At 36.8% G+C, this 20,266-nt stretch overlaps 1 protein-coding gene across 5 annotated transcripts in view; it reads left to right on the forward strand.

Annotated features, from left to right (window-relative positions):
• USH2A (usherin) overlaps positions 1–20,266 on the forward strand; it is a 394,137-nt gene that overhangs the window by 241,894 nt on the left and 131,977 nt on the right. For all 5 annotated transcript variants that reach the window (XM_069800131.1, XM_069800130.1, XM_069800132.1 and 2 more), the window contains exons 39-40: positions 12,556–12,706; positions 12,879–13,021. In XM_069800131.1, coding sequence (XP_069656232.1) covers positions 12,556–12,706; positions 12,879–13,021 — 294 coding nt within the window. The remainder of the gene's footprint in view (positions 1–12,555; positions 12,707–12,878; positions 13,022–20,266) is intronic.

Consider the following 20,266-nt stretch of genomic DNA (forward strand, 5'->3'; position numbering starts at 1 on the left):
ATTTTTCCTCCATATAGTTAGTTATTTGTTCTAGTGGTGTTTTAAGTGTGACTTTTCCTTACTTTTTCGTAGTAGAGCGCTCCTCATTATGTAACATCTTTGCAGTTATCTTTGGGCTAGTTGACTGAGTACCTAAGGAAAAATAAGCTTCTCTGTAAAGACAGAAAGGGAGAGAAAAGGGAAGTTGAGTAAGAATCAGTCATTAGGGTCACCATTTCTCCTCTGGTGTCCCTATAATGCACTGTTGTTGTGTGCTACCCTCTTTCTTACAACAAAGGTGACTATAAGAGTCTATAGCCCTTAGTGATTCCTGACATTTGACAGTTTCTCCTCACCGTGCTTTTCTTTCTGAACATTTATTTTTGTGTCTGCATGCGCGTGCAGATGCATACGCACAAATATATATGTGATATATTAGTGTATGCATGTTCATGCATGCATGCTGGCTTTTTGTCTTTTTTTATTTGGCTCTGTATGCAGGTCTTATTTATTCTTCTGGCAAAGAAATACTACACTTTTAGATTAATTCCATGTTAGTAAAATAAGAAAGAAAGGGAATTCATGTATTTCATGTTATGGTTGGATACATCCAGTATTGAATTATATTAATTCTTACTATTTGTATATTGACGTATTTACTTTTATGATTTTTACAAATCTTTACTAATTCAGCTTTCCAGTAGACTTCTGAATGACTGAGGATTGTTATTCCCATTTTACAGGTAGATAGAAAGACAGGCATGTGTTAGCAAGGGAAGGTAAAAGTTTTTTATATTCATCCTCGTGCTGAAAAGTATAATATACATGTCAAAGTTTGTCAGCCTCTCTTCTTGTCCCTCAGCTTAGACTGGGGGATTGCCTCTCCATGAAAAGTGTCACCATAGTTGAATGTAGCCACTGTGTACATAGAAAATACATGAATTCAGGTTGACTGATTTTAGATTTTAGATTATCTAAACAGCTCTAATAGAACATGTAGAAAGAAAAGAAGTTGAATGAGTGAAAAGATGGCAATATAGAAAGAAAGAATGTTTCTCTTTTCTCTATTTTTTCCTTCCAGCGAAGTTGTGAGTGCTCTTACATACTAAGAAGCCTGTTTGAGAGGGTTATTTGTAAGAAATTGATAGTGCTGTCCAAAAAATTGAACAGGATATTCCTGATGGTTGTAATCTGCAATAAGCAGCTGTAAATTTTCTGTGATGAAGATTTAGCCCTTTCAGTCTATGTTTTAAAGACACACAAAGGAGAGGGAAAGTTTTCCCTGCCTCTTTACTTTTTGTCAAAAGATTTAAGAAAATCTATATTGTAGAGAATAAGTATTGCCAAGGTATTTCCTTTACCTCAACATATGGTGAATTGTATGTGCAGATTGGAATAAATGCTATGACATGTCTTGTGGCATACGAGGCAAAACACAGTCAGTCTGGCTTGGGTTTGAATAAAACGTGATGGTGTTACTAAGGCTTTTAATCAATTAGGCTACCCAATTTTAAACAAGAAGACAGTAGCCAAGGTCTTTTCAGTAAAAATACTTGGGAACAGATCATTCATTGTTGTATGTTGACACACTTCCACCAAATTCAGTGGATTTACATGTTCTTCAGCATTATTTGAGGACACGAAGCCAAGAGTTAATTCATATAAATAGTTTATTTGTTAAAAGTGTCTAGAACAGGACATTAACTGATGAGTGGCTTCTTAATAATGCTGTACAAGCATTCCTGTGTGGATGGGTCGGGTATAAAAGGTTGTAATCCTTTTACCCTATTCATCAGATAAGTCAACTGTATATTTTGCACAGATTATTGCCATGTGTGAATAGGCTTGTCTAAATTGCTCTTTATTCACCTTAAATATTAAATATTTTGCTTCAGTGGATAACACCTGGATCACATTTCTGTCGATGGAAATACTATTTTTAGTGGGGGACCAATCCATAAAAACAGTTAGGGATTTTTGCCACAGTTAGGTGGAACGGAGGTGTCACCTTTCATATTCTGTCATACTTTATCTCTGTTAGAGCACTGGCTGAAAAAACATCTGGTGTAGTCATCCTGAAGTGACTAACATTCCCATCTCCCACTTGCCAGGCAGCATACTGATCCCTGGGTTCATAACCAAGGCAAGGCAGAATACTGCCCATCTGTCCTGTTGAAACTCTACTACTGGGGGGGCGAAGGTCTTGTTTATTGGGCAAGAAGACAGAGCAGGTGCTGTGGTAACCCAGGGCTGAAGACACTGCTCAGGTTGGGGTGAGGCAGGGTACATGTCAGCAGCAAAACGGGCAAGAGGGGCAGGTCTTGAGCTCTGGGCATTTGTGGATCTGGATGTATGTTGTTCATCAGTGCTGATAGTCAGCATGAGCATCAGAATGTGATCCTATTGCTATTTTCTAATACAGCTTAATTTATTGATACTGCAGCTGTTGAACTAGACTGTAACATGAAGTGACAGCCATAGCATTGCAGCTGGCAATTTTGAGAAGTGATAAAAATTCTTGTTTACTCTGTAAATGTGATAGTTCAGATTTGTCAGCCTCAGCCTCATGTGTTACATAAGAGAATAATATACAGTGTTCTGTTGTTATTTTCCGAATTATAATAGTTTTATTTCCAGAACTAAATTTTTGATTCTGCTCTTTGCCATTGTGCAGCTTACCCCCCTGAGATTTTTGCATGTTGATCAATGGCAGGATTTGGTTATATAGGGAAAAACGCTCCCTACTGTTAATGATGACAGATACAATTAAATTAAATCTCTGCCATTTCCTTTGATGTACACAGATTTTCTCCATTAATATTGATAGACGTTAGAGTCACAAGCACATGTTGCGAGAGGAGCAAACCCCTGAATGTTGTATTTTGCTCTTTGTGGAGCTGACTATATCACTTTATGTCTAAATGTAAGGAAAGCTGCTGACAGTTTTGATATATTAAATTATAACTGAGAACTAATTCAAGGATCAAAGATGCTCTTTGGGAGACATCACTTTACTGGTAGGAAAAATCATTACCTTTTTTCCCAGTCTCATATATTTGTACTGTATGTCTTGGAAATATCATTCCCTACAGTTTCTGAATCTTGATGTTTAATTTAACACAAAGGTCTTTGAGCAGCACAATGGGAGGGGGGCTTCTGCTAGTAAAACCTCATAGAAGGAGATTGAAATGTACATGTTTTTTCTCATTTATCAAAGAAGTGCAAAAATCTAAACTGACATTTTATATCAAATGAATTATGAACTGTGTACGTTGTACCTAAGGGAACAACAACTAAATTAGACTTTTGTTAAAAAGAGAGAGAGGAAAAAATAGGCTTTTAATAAAATATAGTCATTTTTGGTATTTTGTCTGAACCTGACGTATGCTGTACTTTGCATAAGAAAACTAGAGAGTATAGGCTACTTCAAAGGCTATATGCTTTGAATGCCTTAGAGTGAATTGAGAAGCAGGTTAAGATAACACACAAACCAGAGTTTCTACTTAATAAGTATTGTTGCTTTGATATTTTTGTTTTCAGCCTTGTCCAACTCAAGTGAACAGGAAAAGATAATATGCTTTTTAATAGTTTGAAGATTGGAGCAAAGTAGTAAATGGTATTTTTTTTTTAACTTCTATTTGTGCGAATATAATTGCTACTGAAAAAGACTTCTAGGCAGCAAAATTTTAGAAGACGCTTGATTGAACTATAAGAGGTAAATTTCCAAAGAATTATATACTGAGTATTTTAAGGGCATGACTTCCACTGTCTTTAGGTGAACACCACTTCTTGCAAGCAAAGAGGAGACTCCCACTCTGCATGTAAAGCTAGAGTTTGTAAAGTTTATGAGATTTTGTACATTCCCAATTTATGAATTTCCTTCATGACTTTCAGCAGAAATATATTTATTTCTGTGCACTGACATAGAAGACACTTTGATACTGTTGTGATAAGCACCTACACCTTAGAGAAAATGGGAAATGAGAAGATAAAATTCCATGGTTTCTTTGACAGCATATTCCCTAGTGCACTGCTATGCTGCTTTTTGATATATGAACAAAATATCCAAGAACTAGTTGCTTTTCTCATATGTCATATACACATATTGCATAAAGATATATTTCGGAAGATTAGGTAAGTTAGAATATACGAAAGCTTTTGGAAACTCTGCAAGCTCAGAAAACAGTGGTGTATGAACAGTGATTGTGGGAATATAATACCATGAACACATCACAAAATCTGAAACACGAGACCAGCTATGTTTGTAGCTTTAGTATTGTTTTCTATGACTGCCATCAGGAGACCAGAACCAAAACCAAAGCTGTAATGAGATGTATTAATGACGGCATGTCCTCTGCTGAGCTATCCAAATGTACTCACACCCAAGGAGGCAGTCTTGGTCTTTGCAGCCTTGCAACTCCCAGTAATGATAAAGTTATCTGATCCTTTAATATGTGGGTCTGCTGTGAAGAATGGTTCTTTTATTGGTATAAACAATGGGTATTTTTAGTTAAAAGTATGATGACTGTTTTTCCTCATTTATAACTAAGATTTTACTTTTATTATTCAACAATACAATATTTTCTTTTTCTAAATGTTCTCTCTATTTATAAATTGTAGTGCTACATAGTATTTGTTTCAAAACAACATGTAAATGCCACTGGAAATGTGGCAGTGCAAATGCACATTTTTCTGTTACAGAAAGGGAAGGAGAAGAGGTGGCAGCTTGTGGGGGTGCAGTGGTTTGGCAGAGCCACAACAGGGAGCTGGTCCCCTCCAGGCATGTCAGAGAGTCAGATTTTCTGCTTGTGCTGTCTGTGGAGGAGATGAGAGGGATGGGGACAGCAACTGTACGTGGGAAGAGTCACTTCCTTCTTTCTCGACACCTGTCGCCCATTTTCGCTATAAAAAGACACTGACAATGAGACAAGGGGGGTTTGTGATTACCACATATGGCATAAAGTAGTTAATTAGCAGCTGCAAACCAAATCCAGCTCTGTGTTGCCAGGATTACTAGGAGCAGAAACGTTGAGGAAACCTCTTTGCCTCCTCTTTCTGCAAATAAGGAAAGAATTTGAGGATGAAAATATCTGTTATGGATTCAGTTGTTTCATGGCCAAAAGGTAGTCCAGTGACATGGATCTTGCAGATACCTGTAGGACATTCAAGATATAATAAGACCACACCACCCACTGTGTGTAGTGGCTCCCTAACACCAGCTAATCTCTCATCTTGTCAGCTCTGTTTTCTATTTATGGACACCCTCAAGCTTGGATTCCATCAGAAACAGTAGTATTTCACACCATCCTCTATGTACTGCAGAGAAATTTATGGATTAAAAATAATTACAAGTAATCTTATTGCAGATCTAATTTACTTGCAAACCTGCATTGTTCTTCAGTCTGTACATTTAGGGATATATAAACTGATGCTTCTGTCAAAATGCACATCAACTGGTAACGCTTTAGTTTTCTGCTAGCAGGGTAGGCTGTTCTGTGAGTAACAGACCACTGGCACATTCATACTGCAGGAGTGCACATAATTTGAACCAGGAGACTTATTTAACAAGAGCTTTCATATCTTTTCTAATATCTCACTTTCTTTAGCATTCAGTTAAGTTGCTATATTTTCCTAGTTTCTTTTGCCACATTGAGTGGACATATAGCAACAATCATTTGCAGAAACCACTTGTTCAAGTAGAATGCTGCTTTCTGGTTTTGAATATCCCGTTATCCTTTTGCTTTCAGTCATAGAATAAAACAATATTAAAAATTAATTTTCAACAACTTATGCTTCAGACTGAGGCATATGCTTCTTGTAACATCACCACCTCTGTGCCTTTTCATTTTTCTTTGTTTCTTCTTCATCTTCTATGATGTTAGAGTCCCCTTCATTGAATTATTAGGCTGAAAAATAGCTCATCGGGAAATCATGTCGTGTGTCTTCTTTCTTCAAAACCGTAAGTTGTCTCATTTCTGGTAAAACAGTTGTTTACTCTGATGGAGATTTGAAATCTTTCTTGCAGCAGTTTAATCCCATTACTGTATGTCCTGTTTCCCAGATTTTCTTTGTCTTTGCAAAACTTCTGTGATGTTGAAGATTCGTATATGTCTATTCCTTTGCTCTTCTATTATTCTTTAAGCTACATAGGTTTAAACTTCCTTCCCTGGTCTTTTCCCAACCATCATTGATATAATTTGCTTTTTTGGTTGCTTTCAGGAAGCCCCTATTTCCAGAGCTATCTAAGAACTGTTTAGTTTCAAACATGAAGTAAAAACCTTGAAAGCCAGCCTGCAGTTCTTTGAAATTGTACCATCAGCATTAAGAAAGAAACTTCAATTTAGCCAAGTGTTTCCTCACCAGCAGTCTACGAGACTCTCAGCAGAAATGTTTCCATCAATGTGGAAGCTAGCATACCTGCCTCTGGTCATAGCTCTCAGCCTGCAGATATCAGTTGTAAGGGAAGCTGCAAGATTTTGAAGATGATGTCAAATTCTTTCCCCTTCTTCCTTTCAAACAACAAAAAAACCCCAACCAAAAAGTCCTGAAATTAATCTCTAAAGCCGCTTCATGCAGGAAGCTGAAGTTATTGCATGAAGATAGAGAGGGTCTTGTTCCCTCTGCTCTTGCCACATCTGTTCCCCTAAGTAAAAAGGCAGATCTGGTAGTTTCTCAAAGCTACTTCATAGAGATACTTCGTTTTCCAGTAACCAGAGTCACAATTAACCCACAGGAGCTGTTTCTTTAATTGTGGTTTTTGCCTGATTATGTAATAGCAATCCTTATGTTTTTTCCTCATAGTATTTTTTTAAAAAATTAATTTTGTGATATGACAGTTATTGGCTAGGCATCCTTTTAAACAGTCTGATGAATAATTAGTTTTACTGGGCAGTTATAAAGTCCATCCAATGTCTTTATTACAGGTATTAAAATCATTAATCATTCAGCTAATTGCTTATTGGCATTCTTTTGTAGCTTTTAGAGTTTAGCAAAGTTCTTGCTGAGTAACATGGATAAACTGTCTAGCATGAGGAAGGAAGGCAAGTTACTTCTTGTATCAAGGTAAAGGTGACAAATCTGTAAGACATTTTTATAGTGTTGACCTCAGTAAAATATAACACTTAGGAAAGAGGCATCTCTTACACATATTTTTACTTAAGACCCATGTCTGGATTGCAGATGTTGAGGTTGTACATGAAGAAAAGTTATTAAAAGGAGGGGGAGGTCTGATTTTGTTTTTCACTAGAGCAGTATTAATGAGGAGTAAGTAAGCCTGCTCTGACATTACAAAAGACAATTGTCTTAAACTTGAGGTCTGCAGGTCATGGAGTAAAGCTTGAGTTGATTTTCAGGGCCCTACTAAAATTGTACTCTGTGGCTTGGAATACCAAATAGTGCAATCAAAGGAAAATGTGCAGTTAGAGCTTACACACTCAATCTAGATAAAGCTAAATTTTAGATTTTTTCAAACTTCTTATTTTCATCTTTCTGAGTGATATTGTGCCTTACAAGTACAAGTAACATGAAAGATTAATGCTAAAAGTGAAAAGATTTACAAAGCCACTCCTTTTCAAATGAAATTACTATTATAGCAGAGATCAGATGTATTAAACAGGATAGATTGTGAAGAGAGAACAAGATATTGCTGTGCCCTGTTTATGTTATACTTCTGAAAAGAAAATTTCACTAACATGAGGTGTGAATGGGTTTGGATTTACTGGGAAGTTTATGGAGGCTTTAAGCTACTCCTTTATGTCTCTTTACTGGCTTGTTCCCATAGCACAGCTTCTTTTCTTCCCAAGCCCCATGTGCCAGAGCAGGACAAGCAAGAAGGGCCACCATGGACCTTTCCCATTGTATGTTCCAAAGTGCATGGAAGTGTGTTGAATAAGGGGTGCATTGTCCCTGGTTATTTGTATTACTAGATGGAGATCCGTCTGTAACTGGAAACACATACCAGTGAAATTATAAAATTAAGATGACAATCCAAGAATACTGTATGCATTCTGTAGGCATTGAGTAGGTGGAAAACAAAATGGTTGAAGATATATATTAGATGAAAAATCAAGAACAACCGCATATATTCTCTATACACCGAGTAGGAAAGATAACTGGGAAAAGAGGGTTAAAAACCAAACCAGAGTAAACTTCAATGAACCTGTGAAGATAAGAAACAAAAAAAAGCAATCTTCTGCTTTGCTGACAGATAAAGGTTTATAACTAGCATGCCCTTCTAGTGATGACATCGTGGCCCAGCATTGTGGCCTGTCTTTCGGTTAAATGAAACAAAACCACGTGCCCATGTTGAGAATTATGGAGAGTGCAATGACTGAAATTATTTGGACTGAGCAAACAACTAGATAACAGGCATACCTGGGAAAATCAGAAGAAACAAATGTCAACGTGCAGAACATATTGCCATAAAAAGTGCTGTAATGAGATGATCTCAGTATGGGCACCTAAAATAGAAAATGAAACAGGAGTATCTAAACAACTACTGCAATGAAATAAAGAAATGGGGTTTGTGAATTGAACCTGGAAAAGAGTGAGAGTAGGCATGACTGAGCAAGACATTCATCTAAAGGCAGTCTGACTGAAACTTTTCCTTGCTGTTATGGCACAAACTGTGGAGAGCCTATTTTCCTCCTCTGTAGTTAAATACCTGCAGTTATCATTTGCATCCACGTGCATGAAAAATATTTTGATAAGATTTTTATAACTAAATAATAAATTATTGTCCTAATGGCAGTTCACTTTTAATAGTCCTACTCAAAGTCTTCTACTTCCAGAAAATTTAAATTTCAGATATATCCTTATGATAAATATAATGAATACCTCTCGGAAAAGTAGGCTTTCAACATGGAGTAAAAATCTAAGCACAATCATTTAACACAATGCTTGCTGTCCTAAAAGAAACAAATACTTACAGAGCTGACTACTACTGCATATGTTGTTTAAGATAAGGAAATTGAGGCAAGTTGAAACACTTTTCAAAGACTGTTTAGCACATTAGGGGCCGAGCAGGGATCAGATCTTTCTTGATTCATCTGCATGTACCTGAGTATCTGGAATACAATATATCATTGTCAGCTTGAAACAGTCTTCAGTTTTTATTATTTTGCAGGGCTGCTTATTAATTCTTTGATATGAATTGACATCTGATTAAATATTACATTCTGCCTTTGTAGTCTCTTCATATACAAAGCGTGACTTTCTGCCCTGCTAAGTGAGGATTTACTCGGCTAGATGTTGATTCAGTAGGTTGCAAGTGGAGTGGTTGCCCCCTGAGGGTCATATTAAAGCTTGAGGGGAGCTTTTTGAGCAACATTGCATCTTAAAGACGATATATCAAGCTGATAGATACATGGGTCTTCTGTTGAGAAATTCACAGTAGAATTATTGCTGGTTGCCAGTTATTACTTTGGTAGTAAGGAGTCTCTTGGGAATATGGATTGGATAAAAAGGGTTAAGCTGAGGGAAATGTTACACTGAAGACCTTGGTGATGAGGAGTGTTTGAAACAGTCAAAGTATGGTCTGTGTACAATTTAGAATTACCATTTTTGGGGGGAAGTACTCCATAGTTTTGATGATCAATGCGTGATTTGTTTAATAGAGCACCTTTCTCATTATGACTAAGCAGAGACTTGAAAATTTCTTTGTTGTACCCTCCTGGCCCCCTGCTCCATTCCTCTGGAAGCGCAGAGCTGAGGACACTTGCTAGTGCATAGCTGAGGACATTCTCTGCAAGCTACTGGAAGTCTTTCAGACTAAATAAATTTGCTGTATATTCTAACATGTTGGTTTGAAAGTAGTGGTCTTGGCTTCTTCTACAGGTCAGTCGACTTTCACAGAAGAGATTTGTCCAAATTTTCTACTCTTCCCTATGCTGTGCTTTTGTTGGTAGAAGAGATTTTAACATTTAGCTGAGATTACCTACGCCATTAAAATAACATCCGCACTGTGAATTGTTATTGACATTTAGACAGCTACATCTTTGTTTTTTGATGAACATTCCTGTATCGCTATAATAACCACCACTATACATACATAAAGCTTAATCGGAGCTTTTACTTTGTAGATCTCAGAGAGCTTTACAAAGAAGGATAAGTATTATTATCTCCATTTAACAGATTGAGAAATGAAAGACGAAGGTGAAGTGATGTGTCCTGACAGAACTGGAAATAAATTTAACGCTTTTGCCTCCTCAGTGAGTTGCTCACACTGTCTCCTCAATAACAGTGTGGACTTTGGCTTCCTGGCCAAATTACAGCTCAGCTAATTAGATTCATTTTTAGATGTAGAATTTCTGTGTGCACTTCAACAACTGGTACATTTTAAGCTACAGATAGTTCAGTTTTAAATAAGGTTGTATCCTGCTTTGAGGGGATATTGAGTCTTTCTGTTAGTGTCAGCTTGTGAAAACACTTTAACACCCTCTAATGTAAGTTTTTACATTAATTGCGCCATCTTTCTCGTGCTGGCTGAATTTGGCTGAATTTGCCTGCTAACAACTTCAAAAATCACTTTATAAAGGGATGCCAAAATAATTCCTGATTATCTGCAAGTACTGTACTTTACGTCCATAAGATTTAAACCCCCTTATTGCACAACTTCAACATTAGTTATGTTGCTGCGAAACAGAACAATGTTAAGTGAGGTAAATATATGTTCTCCGTTTTACTCTAAGGGGGAAATTTAATTCTCATACAGAGGCATTTGGTGTGCAGATGCTTGTTTTTGATGGCTCAGCTGGAGGGATGTTGGGGGCTGTTCAAGTTAAATCAGCCATCTTCTCCCCTCTGAGTTGAGGTGCTTACAAACTCTTCATAGGCCTTGAAGGTGTTGGCAAGGGATTTGCAGACCATGAGTTACCTTAGTCTCAGACATCTCCTGGATTTGGAAACAGGAAGATTTCAAGTTTACTTGGGATTTACTGGAGCCTTATTGCCTACATCTAGATAACAGCAGCAGGAGGGAGCATCCAAAGGCAGCCAGGCTGGCTCAAGCCCCAAAATTTTATGTTGTCTTTTTCATGGTAAGAGAGGACGGAAAGGGAGGGAGGGAAGCTGGAGATCCTGTTCCACTTCATCTTGTCCTGAAAAAAAACCAGGAGGGTTGCAGGGCTAGGGGCCAATTCTCAGAAGTAAAATACCTGATAATAACTCAGGTACCCCAGCAGCCAGCTTTTAGTAAAATTTCTTATGAGAACTGGTAGAACTTGAACTTATGGGAAAGGGAACCAGTCTGTAGATTGGAGCAAGACATGTCTTGTGCCTTTCTATGTAATACAATTTGGAGCTGGACCTGAAGAATTTTGAAGTTCCCCAGTCATAAGTATCTATAATCAGAGTAAAAGTGTCAGACGCTAGTTCATGTATCTCTGTATGTATACGTCAGTAAAAATAAAAACTACTGTATATGACTGATGACTTTTTTTTTTGGAGCCAGTGCCATCCTTTCATGTGTTTCAGGGAGACAATGATTCAGACACTGTATCACAAAGTCTGTTTCTTTCCTCTTAGTAACCACCTCATATACAGGAGGTAAATGAAAATCATAAAACTTACGGTAAAATACTGTTCGCTCATACAACTTACGCCTTGAGGCTTACAACTACACCTTAAGTTACAGATCTGTGAGACTGTTTTTTCCAATAGAGAGAAGGAAGAAAATAACAGCAACAAAAATTTTCTGTTGGAAAGACCAAAGAAAGAAGCAAATGGTAACTACTGGACCGTGAAAAGCAAAACTATTATACAAGAGTTTAAATGACAAAGGCAGTAACTTTCCAGTGTTTTAACTCTCTGGAAAAGAGCTACAGAGCTATGGCTACAGACATGCATTATATATAAAAGTTCCAGATGTGTTTATATGCAGAAAGTTTCTTCAACAGATTGTTTTCTTCTTAAAGTAAAAACAAAGCCATAAACTCATGGGTGCAAATTGGCATAGTTCTTTTTACTGCATGCAGTGAAATTTGCAGCAGTTAAAGGTCATTGGTGATATCATTACTGACACATTTTGATCTACAGTTCCTGGACTTCATAAAAATTAATTTCATTAACAAAACACTGGACTAGAGACGGAGACTTCCGTGAATTTATTTTGATTTCTACTTAAAGATAGTTTTCCCCTTAAAATTTCTGCTGTTTTCTTTTAAAATTATTATTAATTTATAAGGGTGAGAGGGTATCTGAATGATAAAAGTCTGATCAATTTTACTCTTGCTGGGTAATATTTCTGTGAGCATTTCTTTAACTTCTTAGGGTGGCAGAGCTGGGCACAAGGAGAAGTAGATAATATTTAAACAGGTGGTAGAGAATATGTTCCTTCTGAATTACTTTTGGTATTTGGAGGTTTGCTTTTAGCAAAATGATTCTCATGTAACTGTATTGGAAAGAAGAAAATTAAGAAATAGCATTGTTCAGTAGTGAAAATGTTAAACTAAATGGACCATGTTAACATTGCTGTTGATCCCGAGGAACAGTTTTTCCAGTATATGGAGCATTTTGTTTCCACCCGGCATATGTTCTCTGTGGTTTTCTCTGCTCTAATTCATCCATGTTTTTCGACAGCTCCAGATGGCGTGATGCCTCCAAGGCTTTCATCTGCCACTCCGACCAGTCTTCAGGTTGTCTGGTCTACACCAGTTCGCAACAACGCCCCAGGCGCGCCCAGCTACCGACTGCAGATGCGGCGGAGGCATTCTGCTGGTGACATTTTAGAGTATGCAGACCATAGCAAGGCCACCATCAACTGCTGAGCAAGAAAAGTCCCATTATCTTGAACACGGCTCACCTTTAGGGTGGCTGTTTTTGTTACAAGACATGCAATGTTTTAGTCTTTCTTTAGGTGCTGGGATGTTTAATGATGTAACTCATGCTGGTTTTCTTTGCAGTTTGCTTTCCAGCCCTACTGCTTCCTTACACCACAGCGTCGGAGATCTTCAGCCGTACACTGAGTATGAGATGAGAGTGGTTGCCTCCAATGGTTACGGCAGTGCTTATAGCAACTGGACTTCAATGTCTACAGCAGAGGACAGTAAGCAGTCTGATCTTGTTTAACTCCCTTTAGCAGAAAATATAAATAACAGTTCAGCTGCTACTGCACATAATTTCTTTTGGTTATCTGGCTTTCTCAGTTAAATAGCAATAATGTATTTCATTCCTGAATATTAACTTGCAATAACTCCTAAGGGATCAAGCAGCTGTTGTCTTAGATTTTCATAAAACATTAATATTTAAATATATGTTTTGTGAAGTGGTATCTTATTTCTTTATACAATATCCCTCTATGCATGTGTGTTCATATATGGTTACTTTAAGATACACTGGTAAATACAGCTTTGTAATTCCTTTATATTTGGAGACGATTCTGATTTTAGTCATATCAAAGAAAATAAGTTGAAGTTAAGAGTATATGACAGTTGTCTTATCTCTGTGTTGAGAACACCTAAGCTGTACCATAGCTGAACAGAACTTTTCATTCCCAGTGATCTTTGTTAATTCAGAGTGGTGATCTACTGATCTGAAATTGAGTTTGTCATTGCCAGTCCCATCACGTTCCTCATTAATAGTTCTACGTTCTGCAGACTCACTCCACATAATTTGTTCAACAGCCCCTTGATTTAACAAACAGGCATCAGCATATAGGTACAGCCATTTAGTTGGCAGGGTAGGATTTTGCACCTGATACACTATGTAAGCAGAAACATCTGACAGAACTTGAGCTTGTTGTACATAATACATATACAAAATACATAATTTCCAGATTTTTTTAAAGAAAATGAGCTATTAGTTTTTTCTTACAATGTAGTAGGATATCTAATGGCACAATTTTTTGAAAAATCTGTTGTTTTCAAACATATTCTTTGGTTTTTTTTTTTTCTTTTTTTAAATCAGTAATGGATGATTGTATTGTACCAAATTTTGGAGAAATTAAGTATTTTCTAAAGAGATTTTTCATGTTAGATCTTGTTTCATAAGAAAGTAAGTCATTCTGAGCAGGAAAAAGCATGGGGCAGGGTGGTGTTTCATTACTGGTTTTATTACTATGTTGCTTTCTCTGCCTTCACACCAAAGCGCCTTGTGGTCTTACTCTATTTTACACTGATGAGAGATCTGCATTTCAGACCGTAAATTTAACGTGATGCTCATATGCAATTGTTGTGGCAAATATTCAGTTCTGGTGACTCAACTTCATCTTAGGCCCTTCTCTAAATGGGTAGCTGTCTATCTCCAGAAAATACTCAGAAAACACATGTTCCCACAATTGTAAAACATTTTTCTTTGAAGCTGAGCAAATAATTAACGACGGAAATTTATCTGATAAATCTATTTAAGCTCCAAAGGTATAAATGCTTCTATGAACACATTACCTATAAGTAATTACGTAATAAAAGTAAGTTCTGAACTTTGTCTTTACATACCAGAGATGTTACCAACCTGTGAAAATCTTCGTTGAGATTCAATTCCTTTATTGTAATTGTTTCTTACCAAAAGTGGATACAATATTATTAAACTTTACTTTCATGGTCTAGCTGCAATCAGTCTCCTATGACTATTTCATTCAAATTGTAATGATTATTTAGCTCTGGTCAGATAGTTCACATAGTGTTGTTTCTTTTTAGATAGGAGGAGCACAGAAGTGCATTTAAAAGGCATCACTTGTTAGTATATGTAAAAATTATTTTTTGTGTAAAGTAGTAGGTGTAGAATTTGAAAATTCTCTTTTTGGGAGTTAGGGATAGGGCAGAAGGCTTACACAGAACATGCATTCCTATATAGCCTTCTTGAACATCTCTGTAGAAGTTACCTGCTGTATAGTACTTCGATGGTCTTTGTGCACTAGCATGAAATGCTACCCTCTGCAAAACCTGGCTGCAAAAATGCCTTAAGTTAGCAGGGAAGGTAGATGTTGCCAAAGAAAACTTAAGAACAAGAAAAGAAAAATATAATGCCCCTGCCAGTGTTTATGCAATTAAAATATTTTGAGATTAACAAACAACTTGCCTCTTCAGCTATGATGCTGCATCTTGTTCTTTAGCTTAAAACATCTGTAGTTCAGTTATAAACTCCATGTCTCCAAGGGGAAAATTATTTTCTTTAAAATGTCCTCTTCCATTTGCATTGATACTGCTAAAGAATACATGCTGATGTGTCCCCAGTATCCAACAACCCTTGTCATTCACAACCACCACCACCACCCGCCACCACCCCTCAACTTTCAGTGGTGACAAAGGACTCTGGTTTTGGTGTCATTGTGGAGGGCTGCCATCTGTGAAAGGGTATTCAACTCAATTGCTTAAGACTGAATGATTGTCATTGGGTATAAGCAGTATTTCTGTCAAGGTTTCAATATGTTTCTTAAAAAAACTGCCTATACTGACAGCTTGTTGCAGAAGTACACTTAATTCCTGGCCTTGCTAACCAATACACTTTGACTTTTTAAAGTACAATTTGACAGTAGAAATTTCCCATATCTCTTACTCTGTTGAAATATATGTGTGTACAGGTTTTTACTGAATTTTATGCAGTGAATATACATCTTTTTTTGTTTCACCAAAGCATAAAATAACTGTAGGAATAAAATACATGCATGTGTGTGTGTGTTCGTGTGCACATACACCTGATAGCAATAGATGTAAATCAACACATCCGCTTTTAAAGTCAATAGAGTTCTACTAAAGCAAGCTGATAATTTCACAATATATCTGCATATTATATTTTATTTATGATAAATATTTATTAAACTAGGAGGATATTAGGAATTATTAAGGAAAAATTAGCAAATGCTGCCCTAAAAATCTGTTGTATCTGATAATAAAATGTCTTAATATACAGATTAGTAGGTTTGGCTTCTTTTTTAATGTAAGAAAAAAATGCTGTAAATAATTTTCAAATACTTCCATTTACTTTAAGTGCAGCAGTAGTAACTGATTCTATGCATTTTTTAAAGTCTAACCTGCCTGTGCCAGATAACAATGATGTACATATCCTATGAATATTTTAAAACCTGCTAAACATGTGTTAATAAAAGATGTTTGTTGCAGTGATCTTGGTCTGTATAACATCAGACTATTTACTGCCAGACAAATAGAAACAGTTGATGAAGTTCCTGGATTAGATCTTGCTTTCAGTAACTTGAATGTAAATTTAAGATAACTCTCTTGCAATCAGTGTAATCACCACTGAACTGAGAGGTCAGTAGGTACCATTGAACTGAGAGCAGAATTTCATGCATTGCATTCAGAAATAAAATGAAATGTTCTAGATATAAAAAAAGAAGATATCAGTTAAGTTTTCCCTTTTGTTATGGCAAGTCTTTGAGCTATCTGAGAAGGAAACTGTAAAGGAGTTGGTTACAGTTACCCGAAGCTGGCCCAATGGCAGCCGCTGCATTCTTATGGTGTAGCTTTATGATTTGCGAACTTATGTTGGCTGGTAGCAATCCACATGGTGTAATCTTTGATCAGAGGGATAGTTCCCAAATGAGAAAGGTGCTTTTTCTACTGCTTGAGAAAATCCCTCTTGACTTGGACAAGTTTTAAGCTAGCAAATTTGCTACTTCAGAGAAAAGCTGCCTGTTCCTTTCTTCTCTTTTGAATGTCCCAGAAACCATCTGCAGTCCAATGGGCTGCGTACAGCAGGGCATCGCAGTCACCAGCATGTTGGCTACATTTCAATCCCATGGGTCAGTGTATGATTCCAGTATGGAGAGCTCTTACTGAAGCCCTTTTATAAGGGCCTGGCTTGCACTAGTTGAGAGAGAAGGTTTTGGGAGTCGCCTATCAGGCAGTCCAATTTTTTATTTTTTAGTTCTTACATAAGTGACTGCAAGTCCATCTCTTTTATGTATAAAGAAGTTACAGGCCTGTCCAGTGTTTATTCACAGTAAGTAATGTCAAAAGTACACAGTAGTCACTTGAGATCACTACATACTGAAGTTGCTAGAGAAAAAAAAAGCAATTAAAAAAAAAAGCAATTAAAAAAAAAAGAGAGCTCCTCCAATGTACCAGCTGAGCTATTTCTTGACAAAACAGGGAAGCGTTATTCCTATCGTATAGAGTGCTATGGCGTGCTCCTCTGGCATGCTCACCACAGAGCTTTCGTTCCAGGATGAGAAGGCCTATTCTCTTAAAGCTTCCTTATGTAGACAATAGAGAGAGGCAATGTAGGACAAGAGATTAGATGATGCAGTTCTCAGGTTTTGGAAGAGCTTGCTTTCTCTGCCGATTATATTCATTGTCTGAGAAGACAAGTCTCCTAATTTAGCAATGTAAGTTATGTCCATATAATTTAGGCATATAAACTAATCCATGGTTGATGTGAATGTGGTCGCCTGTTCTCAAGAAAGATAAATGGAAACTGGAGCAAGAGAAGAAAGAACCTGGTGAGGTGATAAAGGAAAAAGGAAGTCATGTGAAATACATGACAGGGTGAATAGCAAAAGGATAGAAGAACAAATTAAGCTGAAGTAGTATCGTGGCAGATATGATACAATGATTGTGTGATAAATAGTACAAACTGCCCATGCATGCCTATAGATTAGGAATTAGAAGAATTTTCTTAACTGGTAGGCTGAGGTTCTGGAACCAATGTGTGTTTGGAGCAGTAGAGGGCAAAACGTCTGAATACTCTGAAGACGGCTCTTAATACATATTTGAAGGGGTTCATATGGACTGCATGTCATTGCATGAACAGCTTAATGACTTTTGAGTTCTGTGATCTGATGTGATAAAAGATTCCCGTGGTCCCTTGTGCCCAGAGCTACACAATTTGGATATTCTGCTGGATACAGTCGGTAGTATATGAAAGACACCGCATTTTGTTAATATGTATAATTTCATTGTCTGTGTTCCTGAAAAGAGTAAAAAAAGATTCAAGAATAAAAGGCTCAGAATTTCTATTCTGCTTAGTGAGAGAGTTTCCCAGCAAATCAGGTATTTCTCATTAGCTTTAAAGGGCAGTAGTCCAGGTACATGTCAGAGTATATTAATGAAAGTATAGGTTCCCCCAAAATACCTCCGTGAGAGTATAGCTCATTGCTCCCCCAGTCTGTACAATAAGTAAACAAATGTGTGGTTCTAGCCAGGGAATTAAAAAAGATTAATGACAATTTTGTGCCTTCATTTTAACTCAAGTCTGAACTTTTGAAGCAGATGAGCAAAATAGCCTCCCATAAAAGATAATTTCATTTGCCAAAATGAAACTACCTTCTAGTATTAATACTGTAATGAAATGGTTTGAAATATGAACTAAGAATCTTAAGCAAAAAGATGCCCACTGTTCCCATGTTCAGTAGTTACTTCTATAAACAATTACATCCACGTAAAAAGCTTTATGATTTTATTTTCATCATTGTCAGGCTGAGCTGTGTAGCTGTCATACTTTGCAGTCTTCCCTCCAGTGACAACCACATTGACAACATGTTATACTCCACATTGATTTTACAGTTAAGGAGCTGATTGTGATATATAGGGATTTTAAGAATTCAGCTGAGAGGCTGACTTTTGCCTTTTATCATTCCATTAAAATTTTATAACCATCTTTTTCATGTCATTTCATCCATGAATTCTTACTTTAGAAAGTGATAGCTACTGCTGTGAGCATAACTTTTCTCATGTTCAGAGCTTTTTATTGTATTAGCAAACTATCCCAATTATAGTTAATACTCATGTTTTACATAATTGTGGTGACCCTTTCAACCAAGCAGTATCGTGCTAGTTGATTTGTATATAGAATTAGATGATTCTGCTTGCCATTTAAAAAGAAGCTACACCGAATGAGTGTTGGGGACCAGGATTTAATGCTTTCCCATCCAGTGGGGCCAATTAAGCATCTCTCAAACGTCTTGTTTGAACTCGGAGAGTCTTAAAAGTCTCTCTTTTAAAAGGGCAGTAGGGAATGTGTGGGTAGGTATGCTATCTACCAAAATATGCTTTTTTGAGGGGAGGGGGAAGGACTAGAGGGACCCAAAGTTTAGGTTTGACAGCTCCTCCCATACATTACAGACTGTCCTTAAGGAATATGTCTAAACTCTGGGGGGGTTGAAGCACAGGTTCAACTAATTACCATGAATATTTCACCTGTAATGCCAGCAACTTATTGAGTAGGAATAAAAAGGCTTATCTGTTCCCTCACAACAAACTGCTTGATTGTTGTGGGGTTTGTTTTGTTTTGTTTTGTTTTGCTCCTGCAGAAGCTCACAGTATGATAGCTTATTTATGAGGTATAATTAGATAAAATTCAAGTTTGTAGCTCAGTGGTAAATATTAATCTTACAACTCCCCTCCCCCATTAAAATAGAATTTGCAGCAACTTATTTTTAAGGTCTTCAATTCGAAAGCAAATTTTCCTCTTTCCCCTTCACCCCAGCAAAATTTTCAGTTTACAGAATATACGTCTAATTCAGGTTTACACCTCCACCTCTCCATCTTTCTGTGAAGTCTAAATAATGGAGCAAATTTTTTTCCAGCTTATGACCTAATTGATTTTGCCCAAGAGTACATGCAAATAGAATTGAATTGCTCTTTACAACAGATCATCTTTTATACTTGTAAATTCAGAGATCTAAATTAATCCTAGGGTGCACAAGCATTAAATATAGAACTCCATCCTTATTATCACTGTGAGTAGAACAGGATATGTGATACGGATGAGTTTTATGGAGTAGCTTTGTGATGCATCATATAATGAAAGAAAAAACACTGTTACTTTTTTGAATTTAAAAGAAAAAAAGCAAAACAACTTTCTATCCCAATTTTACATCACTGTTTCCACGGACATCAGTGGAATCATCCTGATTTACCTCTCTCTGTATGTAAGAGGAGAATTGGGACTTCTGACTGCTTCAGCTGTTATTCTAAAATATAGGAGACACTCATTGTGCTGGATTTATTTGTTTTCTAGGTCCCTCCCCCCCCTTTCTCTTTTCACTTAAAAATTATCAGGAATTATTTAAATTGTTGTGAAGTAAATTATTCTTCCTGTAAAGATAACGTTCCTTGTGGTTTGGATAGCACACTGTTTCACTAGGAATTAAATGATGGTGGTGTTGACTACTGTGGAATTCAGCATATGCTATGTCCTATGTCCTGGAGTCTTAGCACACCCACAATCACTAATGAATTTTAAATTTTCAACCCTTAGCTTTTGAAACTTAGGCCCCCCCCCCCCCCCCAAATCCCCAAACCTAAAGCTATTTTAAACAATTACTAGATCCAAGTATATCTTTTTTTAAGATTTCAATAAAATGTAATGTTCACAGAAAAATCTCATAAATGTC

The sequence above is a fragment of the Haliaeetus albicilla genome, chromosome 13, assembly GCF_947461875.1.
Source record: "Haliaeetus albicilla chromosome 13, bHalAlb1.1, whole genome shotgun sequence".
NCBI lineage: Eukaryota > Metazoa > Chordata > Aves > Accipitriformes > Accipitridae > Haliaeetus > Haliaeetus albicilla.